General features: G+C 38.1%; 1 protein-coding gene across 1 annotated transcript in view; it reads right to left on the bottom strand.

Annotated features, from left to right (window-relative positions):
• Start1 (Steroidogenic acute regulatory protein-like) overlaps positions 1-21010 on the bottom strand; it is a 156687-nt gene that overhangs the window by 132784 nt on the left and 2893 nt on the right. Inside the window, exons 2-6 of the mRNA XM_076200705.1 lie at positions 16858-16913; positions 7585-7748; positions 5591-5716; positions 3966-4043; positions 2191-2250 (exon numbers count right to left, since the gene is read on the bottom strand). Of these exons, the coding sequence (XP_076056820.1) occupies positions 2191-2250; positions 3966-4043; positions 5591-5716; positions 7585-7748; positions 16858-16894 (465 nt within the window). The 5' untranslated portion in view covers positions 16895-16913. The remainder of the gene's footprint in view (positions 1-2190; positions 2251-3965; positions 4044-5590; positions 5717-7584; positions 7749-16857; positions 16914-21010) is intronic.

Raw genomic sequence — 21010 nt, 5'->3', positions numbered from 1 at the left:
TTAGTGAGCAATCTAGACTGCATGCACTTCTATAATTTCCTTCTTTGGAAACGTCTCAGTCTTGAACAAACAATGCAAAAAGGAATGACTTCATTTCATATTACCACAAAGATGACCATATAATCAAATCAATTACTTTAATGGCAAAAACTTGCATTATGTGTAACACACAGATATTATCCATAAGGACAGGGGTATCAGTGAATTGTCAGAGACAATACAATATATAAATCTCATATCAACTCAGGTGAAGAAAGATACATACACACATATGCTAAAAAGGCTTTTCACCCTGATAAAGGGGAGGTTGGTCCAGCCACGGACCTACCCTTCAGCCATCCCACATCCATTATAAAACCCATCTGATGTCCCTCCCATCTTAGCTCCTTGTGGGTCATCCCTGTCTCCTGCCCTCTGTTCAGGTCAGAGGCAATGCAGCAAGACACAGTACATCCACAGCAGGACCCAACGGATGAAGCCAATTTACCACAGCACTTCATTACAAGGCAACCCCACCCTTTTCCTGCAAAGGTGCGGAAAACACCACCAAGAAATGGAAAAACTCATATTCAGAAAGACTGAACAACAAGTTATCATCTGAAACATTTGGGGCCTGTACCAATAAAACCCATGATAGACCTCTTTAACTATTCATGGTCACAAGAGGCATCTCAATGGAAATGAGCACACATATTCCCCATCCTGAAACAGAAGAAACTGCCACAAAACATTTCTAAATCAATAGAAAGATTGATTCTGTAAGCAATTAAAACACATGCCTACCTTGCCAAATCAACATGGATTCAAAGACCAGTCCACCAACACAGTACTTACCTAGAGGGCTTCAACAAAAAAGTTACACTTGACATAACAGTAATGGTGGTAACGGATAAGGCTCCCAGACAGCCTTATCTATTACTACCAACAATACTATATACATTCTAGAAAGGATTTGTGGGAAAACCCTGTTCCTTCTGTGGCATTCCTCAAGGAGACAGGTCTGCTCGAACAAACAGTCTAAGGAACGACAACAATAATGGATAAGGCTTTTGACAGGCCTTCAACATATCCTGTCTGGCCAGTGGCTCCTGTTAGCTTCCTAGCTGCTGCACAGCTGCAGTATTCCTATAATGGGTACCATGAAGCCACATATCATTCAAATCATGATGCATATATTGTGCCACAGGGAGAGACTTGGTAGGGTAGTAGAAAGGTGGGACAGTAGGAATCAAAAGTGACTGTATTCCTCTTTGAGTGTAGATTATTCTCTGATCATTAATGAACACAGTGTTAGTCCACATGGGTATCACTACAGCCCCTAAAGCAGACTACATATTATAGATTATGTAGTCACTAGCCTACAGGAACTTAGATCACTTTGAAATAGTGAAAATGTAAGTGGTTGTGTGACAGTTCTCTAAGACGGCAACAACCTGGATGAAAGCAATGGCACACAAAGCAAAAAAATCACCTGTGCATCAGTCAAAACATCCCAGGGACACCTGCTGTTGCTGGTGTAGTGGTTAGCATCATGATCTCTCATCTGTGGGAGGTTGAGGATCAAGCCCCATTCAGGGTTTGAAGGTTTCACTAGCACTGCAGGCTGTTATTATTCACCTTGAGTAAAGGGATGGGGTATATGTGTAAAGTTAAAGCATTGCCCATGGTACAATCTACACTCTGAGCTCTGGCCCATGAAGGCAACTCAGTAACGATTCCAGCATGTGATCAATGACCCTGTTCAATCACATATTCCATTTTCTTCAAAACATGTTGGAAAATGGGAATGAAGCAGATTAACGAGTTCCAACTGTATAACAACAGAATGGAAGTGTGAGGCCTGATTGGCAAAATGATGAACAGAAGGCTTTATTGGTGAACAAGCTAGGTCTCGATAAAAATCTGATTATGCCTTTACTTGTCATCCCTAAGGATATGTTCCTTATTATTTTCAACTTTATACCATTTCCTGGACAGTAAAATAGCTGGTCATGGGAGAGAGATATCATCATTCTATTCATTTCTGTCTACACGTTTCTTTTACTCATCTTGTTCACAAGAAAACTAGACATCATTACTTCCTCAGCAGTACTTACAACATACAGGAAATAATATTTTTGGTATTCTTACCAACCCCAACCCCAGGGGCTAAATAAAATGTTAAAAATAGAAATTCCACAATGAGCTCACCTGATACTGATAAAATAATGTTTTGGCCAACAGAAAGACACTGCTTAATGCTGTAGAAACCTGTAAAGAGAGCCATTACTCTTGAGACATCATCTGAAAATCAAAATACATACATATATATGTATATTGCATATATATACCAAAGGGCCCTTTACCCTTGTAAGGGAGTGGCTATATCAAAGTATACATCCACCTAACCCAACCCACATTAACTTAATGACTTATTTCAACAGGAGAAAAAAAAAATAAATAAAAAAATAAATGAATAGATAAATGAATAAAATAAAATATATAAATAAGAATACACTGGGTTTATCTGTAATGTAAATCAGGCCCATCAGAGAATTTCAGCAAATTGTATTTGAATGATAAAAAATCCCTTCTGTCTTTTTTTAAAATACATTCAAGGACAGATTTCACATGCCTAATTTGTCCATAAGTAACTCAAGGAAGAAATATTGTGTTGTTGTCTGGGTACAGCTAGGATAGGGCAATGCAGGATAAGGTATTCAGTGTCCTCTATGTGATAGTTGCGCCTGGGGTAGTTTGATTCTGTAGGCAGGCCTATTCTTTGTTGGTACTACTTCAATGCTCGATAGTGACCTGGATAATCATGCTAGTAGGGCTTTTGCTTCTTTCTCTCTCTTTTTTTAAAGGAAACAAGGGTGGTGGAATGAGAAGTAGTGTGTGCATGTCTTGACTTGGCTACCTCCCTTATAAGGAAAGTAGCCACAGTCAAAGGCATAAATCCATTCCCACCTATTTCATCCCCACATACTCCACTCCCATTGACCACCCCTCCCTCCCTCCCTTTTTTCTTGGCGGCTCCTGGATGACAGGTCATCCCTGCATCTTGCCCACTACCCTGGGACAGAAGCAATGCAGCAAGACACTGCACATCCACAGCAAGGCTGCTTCATTTAATTGGTGAACCCTCCATCCCCCTTTCCATCCTCTCATGCAGAAAAGAAGAGGGAGAAATCCCTTTGGCCACTCAATTTGAATACTGGCTGTTTCTTTCACTCATGGTTGTCTGGAATGAGTGATGTTACTTATGATTTCTGGGGGAGGATTCCATTCCATTTTTTCTAAACCATTGTTCTAGTTTGTGTATGCTTGGGTGTTCTTTGCAGCTATTTTGTAGTTGTTATTCTGGGTTATAATCATCAGGTCATCTACACAGGCGAGGTTTTGGTGTTCAGCTCTGGATCTGGTGTTGGAAAATGAGTTGTGAAGAGGTTGAATAATGATGAGTACTGGTCCTTGGGAGACTCCTTTATACAGTCTTTTGATCCCAGATATTATGGCTGTTTTGGATTATTCTGCACGGTCTGTCGGCTAAGAAGTTTGTTAGCCATTTCTTGTCAGTGTTGCTGATGTCTGTTCCTACGATATTTCTTTGGTAGCATGTGTCCAGGAACTTTATCAAATGCCTTGTTTCTGCCTATTACCACCTTGACTGTTCTTTCTGGTGACGGTTTCTTACTGAATCCCTCCAGCACTTGTGTGATGTTTGTGATAAGTGTATTGGTGGAGTGACACTCCTTGAATTCATGTTAGTCTGGGGAGGTGGGTATATTAATTATGATTCTTCCTTGAATGAATCTAAAGCAAGACAGGCTTAATACTTCTCCAAGTACAAAGCACCCTACAAATTAACAAAAACTCCTTGAATCTAAAAGAAATTTATAACAGCCTTTATATGATTAAAGTTTCATCATACTAAAATATGTATAAACTTACTGCATATGTATATTCAAACAAACTGTACTTACTGCAACTGGCCATACATGGTTTAAGTGGATTGCAGCATAAAGGATGATTAACACGAGAAATCGGCAAAAGGAGGTTATCTGTAAACAAGAAATATCAAATGTTTTATATCACCAAAGTAGAAAAAAATCTGGTGTAGATTTCCAAAGCCAAGCTACTCTAAAATGCTTAAAAAAATAAATAGATAAATAAAAATAAATAAAATTTGGTATACTCATTTTTTTTCCAACAAGTAACATCTTTACAGAGAAATACATTTGAAACAATGCAATCAATGAGGTATCCAAAGAAAGGAGAGGAAGAGCTCTGGACATCCATGTTCTCACAGGAGAATGGGGGAGTGTCATATAATTTCTTGATAAATGGGGAAAGAGAAAGTGGAGGATAAGTGGAGGAAGAGGAAATAGGTGGTAGGTACAGAGGTGCTTAAAGTAAACAACTTAAATAAGAAGGAAAAGGAGAAGGAACACCAGCAGAAACTGAGACAGGTGTGGGACATGGTGGGGGATAGAGTGCAGGCAGGAGTAGACGAGGAATGGGTTTGTTTCAAGGCAGAAGTGACAAGGTGGGCAAAGATGGTAAGTGTAATGGGGGGATGGGGGGTAATACAAGGAAAGGTAGAAAGTAGTGGGATGATGAGGTGAAAATGGTGATGGGAGAGAAGAAGTGAGCATATGTGGATTGGTTGCAAAGAAGGACTCAGGAAGCATATGAGAGGTCCAAGGAAAAGAGAGAAACAAAATGTAGGACAAGGGAGGCAAAGAGGAGGTCAGATGTAAAAAAGGGTAGAGTGAAAATGAATAGAGTGAAAAATAAGGTGAGGAGGAGAGCAGGAGAAGGAAGGGAGACGGCAGATGGGGTTGATGAAAGATTAATGGGATGGTTTGAGCACATGGAAAGAACGAGTTAGGAAAGATTTGTTGCAAAAAGAGTGAACTGGAGATGATCAAGAATGTGATGGATGGGGTGAAGTGGGCTTTGAGCAGGAGGGGAATGTCTGCTGAGTAGGGAAGGGAAAAGGCAGGGGATAGGTGTGAGTGGAGAATAATTGTGTACGGATATTTTCATGCAACCCAAGGAGATTTCTCTCCGTTTTCCTTATTTTTCACACAAATGACAAATGGATGAAGAGGGACATTTGTCATTTAAATGAAGTGGCCCTGCTGTGGTTGTGCTTTGTTCTGTTGCACTGCTTCTGACCCAGGCAGCGAGCAGGAGACAGGGAAGACCTTCATCCACGAGGGACCGAGATGAAAGGGAAACAATAGGAGGTGGATTGGAGCTGAATGGGTAGGAGTAGGTGCAAGCTTTAACTGGTTACCTCCCTTATATGGGGGATGAAGCCACTGGTGTATACATAGAAGAGATAGATTTGAAAATATTGTACTTCTAACCATGATAAAATTAATAAAAAAAATCTGTGAGTTCTTGTAGCCAATACTACATACATACATATACCAAAGGCTTTTTCCCCCTTACAAGGGAGGTAGCCAAAAAACAAAGGCATAGAAACCACTCCCATCTATTCCATCCTCACATACTCCACTCCCCTCTACCCTCTTCCCTCCCTCTTATCTTGGCACCTCCAATACTAAACCTACTAAAGGTAAAAGTTCAAATGACTCACCACAATGTCAAATACATGATGCTGAATGAGATCCAAGGGATCCAGAACAAGTGTTTCATTTTTGAAACATTCAAGTGTGGTAACATATGCACTACTTCCATCCTTCTGCCCGACAGGACAACTTATCTGTAACATAAAAATACAGAAATCTTTATAAAGAAAAAAAAAGGAAAGAATTTGAAAAGAAATGGTTTATCTATAATTTTGGGGGGGCCAATTCCCCCTCTATCTGATTTTGAATTTTTTTAAATGACAGGTGGTGTGATTTCCGCACAAAATGAAGTATATAGACGTGAATGAGAGAATAAAAACAGTAGTTACCAAAATGTTCCCCAGCCTAGCATATAAACCATTCAGGAAGAGATTGGAAACATTGGACCTGTCAACATAAAAAAAGTGAAGAGAAAGAATTTCCACGATCATGGTACTCGGGTCACCGAAGGAAGTGGCCAAAACTGGTTTGGGTGTTGAGAATTAACGGGAACAAACTGAAAAAGACCACCTGCCTGAGGGAAACTATGAAATACAACTTTCTGTATAGATGCATTGACTCCTAAAATAACTTAAGAGATTATATAGCTCAAGTGTGACTTCAGTGGATGAGAGTGAATCTGGGCCAAACAGATGGGTAAACTATCTTGGATGGCACAACAGGTAATGTAATACATTTTCATTTCTTTCACTTATGTCATATGCATCCCTTACACACCTTCATGCCTCAACCATATGGAGGCTACACTTCATTTTCCAAGCGATACTGCCAGTTCATCTCCAGTGCACCTATCTCAAGGAACAGGTTGCTGCATGCCAATATAGGTACTGCAAAGGAACTCCCAATTACTGTGTGTAACTGGTGCTTATAAACCCCCACGCTATAGGAAGCTGTGATAATGAGATTTAAAGAATTATTGGGAAATTTTTAATGGTTCCCAATGATTTATCCCCTAAATAAATGCCTAGATGTCTTTAATGAACAAGTGATCCATGCATACTAATCAAATATTATATAAACATTATATAACCCTGTATTCAATTAACATATGTATAATCAATACTGAAATTATCTGGCACTGCTCACTCATGAATCTTATGAATTGGAGAAACGCCCAATAGTGCAGTTGGACAGCCAAATCCTTCCACTGGAAGAAATCCCCAAAATTCTGTTCCTTACTTTTGATTCTCATGTGACCCTCACCCTACACATCAGAATTCTGCCAGTGGGAGTCAACAAGAGAACAAACCTACTAAAATCAATAGTAAGCACAGACTTTGGACAGATGATGGAAGCTCTAATTATCGTCTGCAAACAATTCATAAAAACCACACTCAACTCCATTTCCACATCACTGTTCCCATCAATTGTCAAAACAAACATGGATACTTAAATCACCCCAGTACACCTTCACACTGAAACCAAAGGCCTCCCCACAGAGTATCATATATATATATATATGTATGTACATATATAAATACATATATATATATATATATATATATTACAAAAAAAAAATACTGGCAGCTTGCAACTTGAACTTTTACAGCAACCTACTACCCACACCACACAATACATCCTTGCAGAGACATACTCACAACCACATTACTGATCTTCCGGACAGACATATTAGCCCTTTATTTCTTTTACTCTGCATTTTAATTTATTCATGTATTTTCTAAGGCAAACATTCTTTCTTCAGACAAAAACACATGGAATTTGTGGACCAATAGCTATGCTTGAAACTCTGAATCTGTTAAATAATGGCTCATCAATGGGTCCTAGTCATACTAATTTTGAATATTTCAGTTAATTTCCACCACAACAATGAAGGTCAGGGCTGTCTTATAGCATAAGTGCTATTTTTGCAACCACTTTACAATATCATAAAAAAGAGTAATCAACTTAGGTTACCATTACCATATTTTCTCAGTTACATTTCAGAAATGTTGGGTATCAAATATTCTTAATAGAAAAGAAAAAAAAATCAGAAAATACTTACAATTACACAGATGATCCAAAAAAGTAAGGAGAAAAGGAAGTCAAATGTACAAAACAAACAGAAGAAGCGCCGCACAGCAGACATGCGGCCATACAACTGCATCCCAGATATATAGTTAGCCATCAGGTATTCTGATGGGGCAGAATTAACACTGCCTGGGCCCCCTGCGAAAAAAAGAAAGACAATATTTCTCATCTATCCTATGATATGCATCAAGCTAAAATAAATAGTCAATTAGGAATAACTACTATAGTAAGATAAAACAGCCTCATATGGGCTACTGATTGCATAATTTTTATGCATTCAATATATTAGCCAATTCGGAGTCATGCAGAATTCCTTTATATTTGAAAACCAAACTCTACTCAGAGAAAATTCCTTATTACTTTTAGCTTCTACTATCCCCCTTTCAACTTTTCTCCTTTAATATTTCCTTTATCACCTATACAACTCCATCTATTTCATGCAATATCATCCCTAGGAATAAACACTGGTTATATAGATAAAATACATAAGAAAAAAAAAAAAAATATATATATATATATATATACATATTATATATATATATATATACATATTATATATATATATATTATATATATATACATATATATATACATATATATAGAATAGTGGAAATTTGGGCTTTCTAAAACAAAATAAACATGAATGATACTTCACACAATAAAGATGACTGTCATGCACTTGGACTAAGTAACCTCTCCTGTTTTTGTACAATGGGGCTGAGGGCCATATATACATAAAATGTATGCAGACATATATATATATATGTGGCGAAATTGCATGTATGAATGTTGCATAGTGTGCCTGGATGGTTGGTATGCGTGTAAGTGATGCGTGATGTCGGAGAGTCGAAGCATAAGCAAGGGGGTATGTAGCGAGGGTATGCATGGGGGGACGCCAGGGGGGGGTCCCGGCGTCGCTCGCCATATCTCGCATAGGGAGAGTACCTAGCATTGGTGTTGAAAACACGTGTAAAATCCTCATGTTCGCTAAGCAGAATAAACGAGAGAAGACTGAACTCCTGCCTTTCCCTGATCCGGACTATTGTAGGCGTGAACTTGTCTTTAACTCGTGATTTCATGATCACGGCTCACGAGAAAGAGAAAAAGGTGAGTTAATGTACATGCGAGTACGTAACATTATATATATATCTATATATATATATAGATATATATATATATATATATATATATATATATATATATATATATATATATATATATATATCTGGGGCACAGGTTTTCTCTAAGGCAATTCTGGTTGAAATCAACTGCACTAGTTGCTCAATCTTCAAGACTATTCTTTAATTTGGAGATTTTCCTATTAGTAACTAAGAGGGACTGGAAGTAGTCATTCATGACTCTCAAAAGAATATACGCAGTGTATGCCAACTGGAAATTTTTGCATAGTAATAGTATTGAACAACTATTGACACCACTTGCCTAGCTCAGACGGAATACTGGCCAGTATTCTGTCTGAGCTAGGCAGGCTGAGCTGTTACACCTCCTTATAAACCAGCCCACCCAAACAGCGGTCATTATCCCTTGGAAGACCTTTTAACATTGCAGAGCATCCTAACAAAGCAGTTCTCACCCTGAAGACACCTCACGACGGGGTGAAAAACTACTGTAGTTTCGGTGGAGTCAATAGTTGTTCAATACTATTACTATGCAAAAATATTCCTGTTGGCATACACTGCGTATATTATTTTGAGAGTCATGAATGACTACTTCCAGTCCCTCTCAGTTGCTAATAGAAAATTATTCTCCAAATTAAAGAATACAGTCTTGAAGATTGTTAAAGCAACCAGTGCAGCTGATTTCAACCAGAATATATATATATATATATATATATATATATATATATATATATATATATATATATATATATATATATATATATACACAGTAGACCCTTATTTTCGCAGGGGCTAAGGACCACAGACCATCACAAAAATAAAAAAATCCAAGCAAAATTTTGCACCCATGGCAAGATATATACAGAAACAACCACTTGATGCTACTGCTGCTGCTGCTGATGATGATTAATGCATTTAGTTTCTTGGGAGCTAAATATGATTTCAACTATTTACGGATGGAAACTGGAGATATTCTCTACTAACATTCATACTGAAAAAATGTTTTATATATAGAAGGGACAACAGGTAAGGGAAACTAAGTAGACAACTGTGTATTCATTTGCTCACACTCTAATGGCTAGATAAATACAGTCACACGTAGCCAATCAGAGACGTGAGTTAATTATTGCACGAAACGATATGGGAGGACGGCATTTTTTATTTTATTTTATCCATTCCATGGAAAGAATACCCGGACATGTACAGCATGCATATTTTCATAAACTGTCGTAGGCAGCAGAGTTCGGTCGAAAGCAGTAAAACAGACCAAGCTGTTGCATATCTACAATATTATCGAGCGCCTGGCAACCCTAATCTATTACTAACCGCTGCAGCTATCAAGTGACATTTACATATACTGAGTCACCTAACGCACACGTTTGTCACATCAATTATCTCATTAGTACTGTAACTGCGTTGGGCATTTGGTAAAAATATCCGCACTTACATCCTCAGTTGTGGTTGAGGATGACGAGAGAAACATTGCGGAAATGTTTGATCCTTCTTTATTTGCGAAAGCTCATACTGCAGGCAGATGACGTTAAAACACACACACACACAAACAGGCAGATGAGGGCGGCATGATATGATAAACTGGCATCGGGCTTGGAGGAGAAAAAAAACGAACAGAAAAGAATTGCTGATACACGAGGAAGATCGACAAGAGGTCGTTGATAATCTGAATTTTTTTTAAAGATGTCAAGAAATATAGCTTTCCACAGAGATGTGTAGGTTTGTGGAATAATATGAAACTATAACGCAAACACCAGAATAATGTATGGCAAGGTTTGGCAAATGGAGGAAAAGAAACAAGATACCACAAGCATTACTCAAACCCACCATACACAACTAGATAGTCACACACGCACACAATTTAAGAATATATATATATATATATAATATATATATATATATATATATATATATATATATATATATATATATGTATGTATATATATGCGTAAGTAACCACTAGGAAAAGTAAACTAACGAAGCAGAGCGCTTTCGTATAATTACATCTTCAGTGCAGATACAAAGAAGGAATTATTAATTCCTTCTTTGTATCTGCACTGAAGATGTAATTATACGAAAGCGCTCTGCTTCGTTAGTTTACTTTTCCTAGTGGTTACTTACGCATTTGTGAACACACGCTCCTAGTGTTTTTATTTCATATATATATATATATATATATATATATATATATATATATATATATATATATATATATATATATATATATATATATATATATATATATATATATATATCTTATTGGAAAATAAGGATGGAGTCCACGTTGGAACCATACATGAATTTAATATTAGGTATAATAAAACAGAGTAAGACACTACAAACGCTGTTCCTTTCCTGTAAACTACGATTAAGTAAATACATACTATTAGGGCACCTCAAGCTCTAAACTCATTCGGAGCTGTCATTGGCGAGTCCAGTACGTGATCTGAGATAATCATATAGGCGTGCGCGCACATACACACACAAGGCGTCTGAAGGCTATAAATACATTTTTCGATTAAGCATGGGAAAATCCTTGCGCGGCAAATGGATTTGAACGCACCTTTTATTTCCAATTCCGCTACTTGTGAAAAAGTTTTCACTTCCCTTGAAAATGCACAAATACGTAGTAGATTAAGTAAACAGTTTCCTGCTGCTCAGCACCGTACGAACAATGTGCAAAATCACCCGTGACTGCAACGGAATAGATTACCTGTATCGTCCACTTTCTGCGAAAAAATAAAAATCCAGAACGAAAATACTGAAATGCTTGACCGCGGAAACGTGTCCTGCTCCCAACAAAGTCTTTGTATGAACTATTTATTTCCCAGCACTCTATCACTGACCTTTATCAGATTAGCCTGATGATATTGGGTGGCTCCAATTCTCGGAAACAGACTTTGAATGCTTACCGGGAAACGCGAGACAAAGTTTGCAAACGTATCTGCAGATGTTGGTATGATCTTTTCATTATACATGACACATTATGTATCACTAAATGTAGATAATGTGCAGATAAACATTATGTTTCATGACTAAAGGAGAAAAATGCTGAATAAACAAAACAATAACGTGAATGTCAGCACCTAATTAAAAAAAAAAAAAAAACGTTTAAACAATTCTTGATTTATTTGTGCAAATTTAGAATGATGATTTTTTTTAACACTTCTGGTGAGCGTTTTCAATAATGCACTCATTTCTAATTTGGCACCAAAATTACCCTAAAAACTTTCTCGGTCCGATTTCAGTTCGGTAGAACTGTTGTTATCTTTACACAACCTAGGTTGGAGTGGGCATGCGTGCACACCCAACGACTTTCCTTCCGGCACGCAAAACCTGGACTCACCTAAGTAAATATTGAGATAAATTGTCAATTTCTTCACTGACTTCTGCATTTCAATTTAACAGAATGATTCGATCGATTACCCACACACACACACAAACTAAACGGAGAAAATGAGTGCCAAAACTATACACGATTTTAAGAATAAACTGGATGCGTAGAGATACGAAAACGGGTCACTACGAGCATGGCTCTCGTCCCATAAAATACAACTAGGTAAATACACACACACACACAAACCACCAAGCTGTCAACAGCGTCAACTTGAGCCCCGTAGGCTACCGAATAAGACGAAAATTCTCAGTAGTACAAGGAAAGCAGGAATCCTGGGTTGAATTGAGTGGGAGGGGGAGAACTTGTGGTTCCCCAAAATGATCTATGTGCTGTGTTGTGTCTATCGAGAGATAATGCAAGGAAACCAAGGCGGATCAAGAGAAAATGGCGATGGTTTTGAGTCGAACGTCGACATGAACGCAGAGCCCTTTGGAGGCGCTATACCGAAACTTAATGTAAATAGACGCTTTGAAACCCCAAGGTGGCTGCTAAGGCTAAGCAATGGTAATTTTCTAGATTTGGAAGTACGAAAGAAGAAATGTATTGCCTTGAATTTGTCATTACCGTCGTTATTAATCGTCTTGGGCGCCTTTTTTCGGTAATTGATCCGGGAAGACCGTAAGGTTTCCCCTCAGTTGAATAAAACTTTTGGGTTTTAACTGGAACTACAGAAACCTTGGAGTCCTTTGATCTTGACGGGGAGTGTCTTCAGCCTGGCGACTCCCAAGATGAAATACGTACACACCTAAATGTTTTCCATTTGGGGTTGAAATTCCATTGCTTCTTGACTGGATGCTCTGGGGATTTCGTGTTGGTGACGTCAGGTGATTTTGTTCAAACTTCATCCTCCATTTTCTTTGATGTATTGCACTTTCCCCGTAGGTTATTTCCATCCATAATCCTCTCTGTTCTTACGCCTTTGCTTCTTCAATGTCGCTTCCTTTTTTACTACACCTTCTTCTTCCTTCTATTCTTCATTCTCCCCTCCTGTTCTTCCTTCTCCTGTTCTTCCTTGTCACCTCCATCTCCACTTCCTCTTCTCCTTCCGCAGTTTTTTCCTACCATTGCCTTACTTCCCATTTTATTGTATTTTCTCAAATGTCAGTTTTTTAAGTCAGAAAACGGGTCACAACGAGCATAGCTCCTGTCCCGTAAAATACAACTAGGTAAATACACAGTGGTAGCATTCACAACAGCTGCTACAGCGGTCTGAGTTCGAATCCTGCCCAGGGCTGAAATAATTTCAGTATCTCTGCGCTGCAAGTCGTTACTCCAATTCGTGGGCGGGGAGTTGGGTGTGTGCGTGTAAGGTCACAGCATTACCCATAGGTCGGTCATGTATGAGCTCTGAGCTCTCATCCAGGCGTGTAATAGCTGTCGATCACGAGTCCAACACGTGATCCAAGACCACGGTGAATCATATATATATACACACACACACAAAGAATCATGAGACATAGAAGTTCTTGATAGAGAAGACTTATTAAAGTGGGATAAAAGAAAAACAAGGGGACATAAAAAGAAACTCAAACAGGAAAGTTATGGAAGAGATCTGAAGAAGAAGAAGAAAAAAAAAAAAAATCCACACAGAGTGGATGTTTGGAACAAACTGGATGAAACAATAGTGTGTGCAAACACCACACAAGAATTTAAGAACAAACTAGATGTTGCGAGATACAAAGACGGGTTACTACAAGCATAGCTCCCATTCCTATATAATACAATTAGGTAAATACAAACATATATACACAAAAATGGTTACTTTGAAGCCCTGCTTACTGCAGTTATGGTAAAAGTTCAAATGTCACATCACAAATAGCTCTCATTGTCTGAAGTGATTACCTTGTTTTAAGTGATTGCACTAAAATGACCAAGTCGGTGAACCTGCAGTTCAGCATATTTGCAATAAATATAAATTTCTGGTAAAACTATGTGAAATTATGAATTCAGATATACTTTTATTGGTAACACTTAAGATGATTTTTTCAATTGTGCACATACAAATGACAGCTAGAATTACACATACATGTACAGGCAAAAGCAACCTTTACATAAAAATAATTTCATTAAGTTTTAGATTCATTCAATCTGACATGACTTTATCACACTTGCAATATTCTTTGATTCTAGTGCTCCAGTATTATTTTTTCTTTGTTTTTAGTATTTGAAAAGGGTCCCCCAATATTTAAAAGATAAATAATAATATGATCCCAGCAATTTCAGTTGGCACATTTGAAACTTTTTGTATCAAAGATTGGCCGATATTGGCATATGTGCACTTAAAAAGTTTGCCCACCAATGATTTGTCCCTATTAGGGACAACAGCAAAGGAGGTCAGAATGAGTGCAATAATTGGAGCAGAATACAACCGTTCATTCATTCTTACTTTTGCAAATGCATTTAATTTTCTTCCATCTATTTGTGGCAACACATCAAAGCTCCTTGCTACTGCAGATCCTCCCCTTCTACTACAATCTCTCTCTCTTTTTTTTTTATATGTAACTTGATCAAACACCTTGTTTATGTCTATTGTCACCATTGACCCTTCATTCTGGTGGAGTATTCTTACTGAAGATCCTAAGCACTTGTTGGGTGATGTTTACGAGAAGTTTACAGGTGAAGTGTCCCTCCTCAAATCCATGCCGTGTTTGGGGAGGTGGGAATCTGAGTTGCATTTCTTCCTGCTAGCCTTTTTCATCAGCTTGAATATAATGGATAGGAGTGAGATTGGTTTGCAAGGAGCCAGGTTTTCTAATGGATATATTTGTTTTTGTTATATGCTATCTTCCACACTGTTGGAATTTTATTGTACATCCCAAAGTTACTAACAGTATCAGCTAATGCTTTTATTTAATTTCTGCCAAGGTGCTTCTGATAGTGAGATCTTATCTGAACCTTCAGCATTGGAGTTTTTCAATTACTTTATTGCCCCCTCCTATCTTTTTTAGTTCAGGGTTTGTGATAATTTTTAGAGAAGTGTTTATAACAACACTGCATTGCCATTTTGATTGTTCCAACAACTTTGGCGGTAAGGAGTGGGTTAATTTTCTTTCTCGAGTTCTTGAGTTTTCATAATACCCATATGAAAACCAAACAAATCACCATTACATCCAAGTTCACATTAGTGGCAGAAAGAAAAACAACTAAAACGACCCACCTCCCCACACCAACATGGATGCAAAGAGGGCCACTCCACTAGCACAACTCACAATCATCACCCAACATGTGTTGGCAGGATTCAGCAAGGGAGCTCCACCAGAAAGGACTCAACACCTTGTCCACTCATGCTGGTACCCACTGGGACACTAGTAACATGTGCAGATTGCTTCACCTGGCAGCAGAAAGCCATAATACATCCAAATACCTCCCCCCATTCAATTTACTTGAATTTTTGGGCAGCATCTTGTCCATCTTCCAATCAAATAACTTTGGACTCCTGTCTGTGTTGTAATAGTGCAAGTCTATTTCTGTCACCAGGTAACAGGATGAAGTAAGCAGTCATTTGATGTCAGTGTGTGGGGGGTGGGGGGCAAAGGTAGAATTGAAGATCAAGAGACTAAGTACCAGCCCCTTTGGACTACAACTGTTAATGAAGGTGAGGGTGTTGATAACTTTTGAAGTTGAACAGTTGGGTAAAACAACATAACTTCTTGCTTCAAGAACTACTTGCAATTGAGACATGTAGATGATGAAAGATTTAAATTTCACAGATATTGATTGGACTACAATAATTCATGGCAAGAAAGGGAGCCATCTACTAGAAGTTCTTGGTGACAATTAGTTTGCACATCATGTAAGAGCCCACAAGGCATGAGACTATATTAGACCTATTGATCAAAAGCCTTGAAAGACAGAACATTAATGTATTGCATAACTGCACTCATTCCATATTCTAAAATCGGATTTTGCCCAACTTATAGCCCCTACAACAGAAACATATGCAGTACATTTTCAATTTTCATCACCTTTATCCATATTAATTTTCACTGTGAAATGTGCTGGGGTTGGTGATGAAAAAAGTTTGAGAGTGAAACTGCACTCCATTTATATAAGATTCATTTTTCTCAGTTCCTTGATATTATGAATACAAAGTACATATTTTCATGAAAGTTTTCCATGTTTCAGTGATTTTTCTCCTTTCCATTACTGCTAACCAAAGATAAAACATTTATGATACCAACAAAGATGTTATGGTTTAATATGGCTTACTGACTTCAAGCATTTTACCCCACTATCAACTAGCAACATTTTATACACCTGAATTTTACTACAACTATACTACAACATTACATCATCTAATAATAATAGTAATAATAAACTATAATTGTTGCCTCAGTTTTCTTTACATGTAAAACCTACAATCATACAGCAACTGACAATCTTTGGGCTTTTCCACTTATCTCTCTGAGAAAAATTTTTGAACTGCTGTCTGCATCATTTTGGTGTGGGACAGCTCTACATGCGTGAAGGTGTAAAAAATCTAGTTGCAACTGAGAGATCTTGGGCCCAGTTCACTGACCAAGTGTCAGCCCGTTTGGGCTGCACCTCTTGATGGAGGTGACAGTTAACATAAGTTTTGGAAAAAAAAAAAAAAAAAAAAATGCACTGTCCATCACGCTAGACCACCACAATCAGGTACTTGTCATTGGCTTCTCATATGCATCTTCAAACATTTAATATATGCAACTGCAGCACTACTCACCAGTGAGGGACTGTAGCGACCCATGACGTTGTGCCATTGCTGGTCACAGGAATGTGCTGTACCAATGAGAAAGAAGAGTATTTTAATCTTTTGCCATTACAAGGCCAGTAAGCAGATTCATTAACAGCAGGTATGACATTTTTCATGTCAACAATAAAGTCAACATGTAATTTTATTGCATACATAAAACACCATAACATGAAGATAGCAAGAATACTTAATATATGTCAAAAAGCTAGAAAAATGGCTGACAGAGAACAAGATATCAGCACTCCTTCAAAACCCTTAGTTATACTGATTACTCCATACAACCAGGAAAAAAAAAAAAAATTCTAACCGGCCAACACCTTCTACTGAACAGAACCCTTTACTTGTGACATCCATGCTATTCTTCTGACACAAAAGAAACCTCATAGGGAAAAGGTAGTGATAATGAGAAATATACTCTAGAAAGTGCACTACTGGAACCAGAGTAACTTGGTCCTAAGTGCCTGAACTCTTGGGACAGGCGTCTCTGTCGGGAACTGTGAGATGCAGAAGTCAAACCCATATAGCTTTCCCAATAAATAAATGCACTCATGGAACATATGGGAGGAAAACATAATCCTGGCCAACAGAAAAAATAATTAAATGAAGGCAGAGATGGGACCCTAGGAAAACACAGCTCCAGCCTCATTTACTAAGCAAGTGCATACATACATACACACACACAATGAACCCTCGATATATCGAACTAACTGGGGGTAAGGCTTGGTCTAACCAAGATCTAAGAATATAAGGTCTAACCACTTCCGACCGAATTTCGAGGGAGTTGGCGCAGCGAGCCCGTGAACGTCACCTGGCTGTTCAAAGTGGGGTTAGCGGGTCCTATAGCTGTCAGTTGAAGCTGGTCCGTCGTTCGAAAATGACGTCGCCTTCGCTCGCACTGCTCCACGCAATTAGTTATATTCTGACAAATATTATATAAAATATTATAGTTCCTGTCTATATATATGAATATATAATATATGATATATAATATATATATATAAAATATTATAGTTCCTGTCTTCCTTGGCGTTTCACAGTTTTCTTCAGTGTATCACAAAGAGAAAATGGACGCATCCAAATGACGTCAGAAGCTGCGCAGAACTGCTCCAGCGGTTAGACCTGTTTACTTAGACCTTGGGTCTAACCACCCACCATCCAAACCGACCCTTGCACCGCGTATGTCGACCTTGTTCGTTATATCAGATGAATGGTCGGTAGGTCTCAGTATAGTCAATGCAGCCGAAAATCGGTGCAACGAAAACTGGTATAGCGAAGGTTTATTCCGTGAAACAAAGTTGCAAAATTACCACAGGAAAATAGAAACTTAGAGAATTGGGACAATGCAGCTATTTTCGTATATATTATCTGAGGATGTAATATATGAAATTACTCTTTTCTGTCTTGTTTCTTTTCTCCTGTGGAATACATCAACATAATTTCGAAATTCAAGTAATGTGTTATTGAAAAACTATCAAGGAAGAAGTACTATTCTTGTAGTAAATTATCTTACCGATAACAACTGGGCTTATATACGAAAGTCAAAGCTTAATGTAACTTTACAGTTACATTCATATCAACCTACAGTATGTCTGCAGCCTTCGCCACATTACGTCATGTTATCTATGGCACATAAGCTGATAATACTAACTATTCATCTTATCAGATATAATTACGACTACGATTGAATGTCCTTCACTGCGAACGGATAACCATATATGGTAAAATTTTGCATTACAGTACTTTCGTGTTTGCAAGTATTACTATACTTACCTGTCTCCTAATATGTTTTTATTTTAGGTAAATTATTTCCACGAAAGTAGAGTATAAATAAAACAAATCAAGCAAATAACAGTCCTAATGTTGCAAAATACATTACGACGGATAAACCACGATTGCCGTCATATTTGTTTATAGCGAATTTAATTGAAAATAATATTCACTGGAAAGGCATTTTTAATGAATTTCATTCTCTTGTCATATATCACTGAGACAAGAGTGAACATCTTTACATAAAATGTAGTCACCGTAGATCACTACAAATTGTACTTTGTTGTTTACAATTAAAAGTACGCCAACGATGAAAACTGTTTTCGTTATAATTACTTATACACCCAAAACAATACTATTGCTGATTTAAACAACAATGTTTGAACTGAAACAATGTAACACTAAGTACAATAGATCAATTGATAATAGTACTTTTAATATACTAATATAATGTAACACTAAGTACAATAGATTAATTGATAATAGTACTTTTAACATATTAATTCGGAAGGCCCTTTCTCCGTTAGACGGCGGGTAGCACACACCCTAATCAAACGAAAAGCCCATCCATCCCTTCCATCTCAGCACAGTGAGGAAAACGGTTGTCCTTAACCCCAGCCACATTGCTCGGGCCAAAAGCAATGCAGCGCGTCACAGCTCCTCTCCAGCAGGGTCCGACAGCTTTAGCTGCCCCCCACCCCCTCATCCATTCAAAGTAATTTATGAAAGAGACAACATCTCTTAGGGCCGCGAAGGACTGTTGCCTCAATTTTTACAGACTGGAAACCCGGCAGTGTTGAACTGTGTTGTATCTGTTGGACTAATGTCACCAACTGATGGTAAGAGGGGTGCAGTTGCTGGCTGTCAGCTCGCCATAAGTGCAAAGGTTGAAAAAAAAAAAAAAAAAAAAAAAAAAAAAAAATATATATATATATATATATATATATATATATATACATACATATAGTTGAAGCTGACTCCTTCACTTTGCATTTTACTTCAATAACCTTTCTTCTGTACTTTTCTATACTCCCCTAGTTCTACTTTGCCATAATTTTCCATATGCTCACTTTTTTCCACCACCAATACCTTTACCTCTTCATCTTGTCATTCACTACCTCTCCTGTCACTTCCCCTCCTCATCTCGCATACTATCTTTGCACATTTTTGTACTTTCTCCTTGAAACATACCCATTCCTCCTCTTCTGCTTCTCTTTCATCTTTCACTCCCTTCCATACTTTACTCAGCTTTGCCTGAGTGGAATTGTGCCTTTTGACTTTGGCTACCTCCTTTGTAAGGGGGAAAAAAGCCCTTGGCATATGTATGGATGTTTGTATTTCCTTTCCATTCAATTTGCTCACCTGAAGCCCTTCTCTTCCTTCCTATTTTTCCCTCTCCAATTTACCTTCACTCTCAGTTTCCTTTCTACTAATAATGATCTGATAATCCACTGCTCCCTCTCTTCTTTGTACATTTACATACAAACACTTCCAATCTACCTCTTAGGTATCACTACATTGTCCCTCTTAAATATCCTCCCACATACTACCCTAGCCCACATATGCTTATGCCTGTTACTCTTCTTAAAACTGTATTTCCTATCATAATTTTCCTTTCAATGCACATTTCTAACATCTCCCTACAACAGTTCCTTCTTACTACCACACATAATAGCTTATCTCCTATCCTAGTATTTTTTTTCTCCCAACACCACTATGTTTACATTCCTCCAAAAACTTTCTACATACTCATTTAAATCAATCCAAAAAATGTTTCCCTCTCTTTGCTTCTCTCACTACAAGAGTCATATGTATTCACAAAATCCCATACTTCCTATCCCAAGTTCACCTTTACCCAAATTATCCCCAGACACTTCACTCATTACTTACCAATAGTGCCACTACTTCCTCCCTCACCCCCTTGCCACTCCTGATGTACTTCCCAACACAGTCCCAAACTCCAATTCACCCTTCCCTTTCAGTTTTGTTTCATACATACATACATACACCAAGGCTTTTTCCCCCTTTCAAGGGAGGTAGCCAAAAAGGGAAAGGCATAAAAACACTCCCACCCATTTCATCCCTAAATACACTCCACACCCCTCCCACCCTCCCTCTCATCTGAGCACCTCCTGGATGACGGGTCATCCCTGCACCTTGCCCACCGACCTGGGTCAGAAGCAGTGTCGCAAGACACAGCACATCCACAGCAAGGCCGCTTCATTTAATCACTTAATATAAACAATTCATCTCCTCACAAACATACCACCAATCTTGTCACTTATAATCTCGTCTGTACTGCATCCATGTACATTCAATGGCCCAATTGCTAGGGTTCTGGTAGGAGTTCTCCTCC

The sequence above is a fragment of the Oratosquilla oratoria genome, chromosome 17, assembly GCF_046742065.1.
Source record: "Oratosquilla oratoria isolate Oo_2021 chromosome 17, ASM4674206v1, whole genome shotgun sequence".
In the NCBI taxonomy this organism is placed as follows: Eukaryota; Metazoa; Arthropoda; class Malacostraca; order Stomatopoda; family Squillidae; genus Oratosquilla; species Oratosquilla oratoria.
This window is presented reverse-complemented; position numbering and strand designations above follow the sequence as displayed.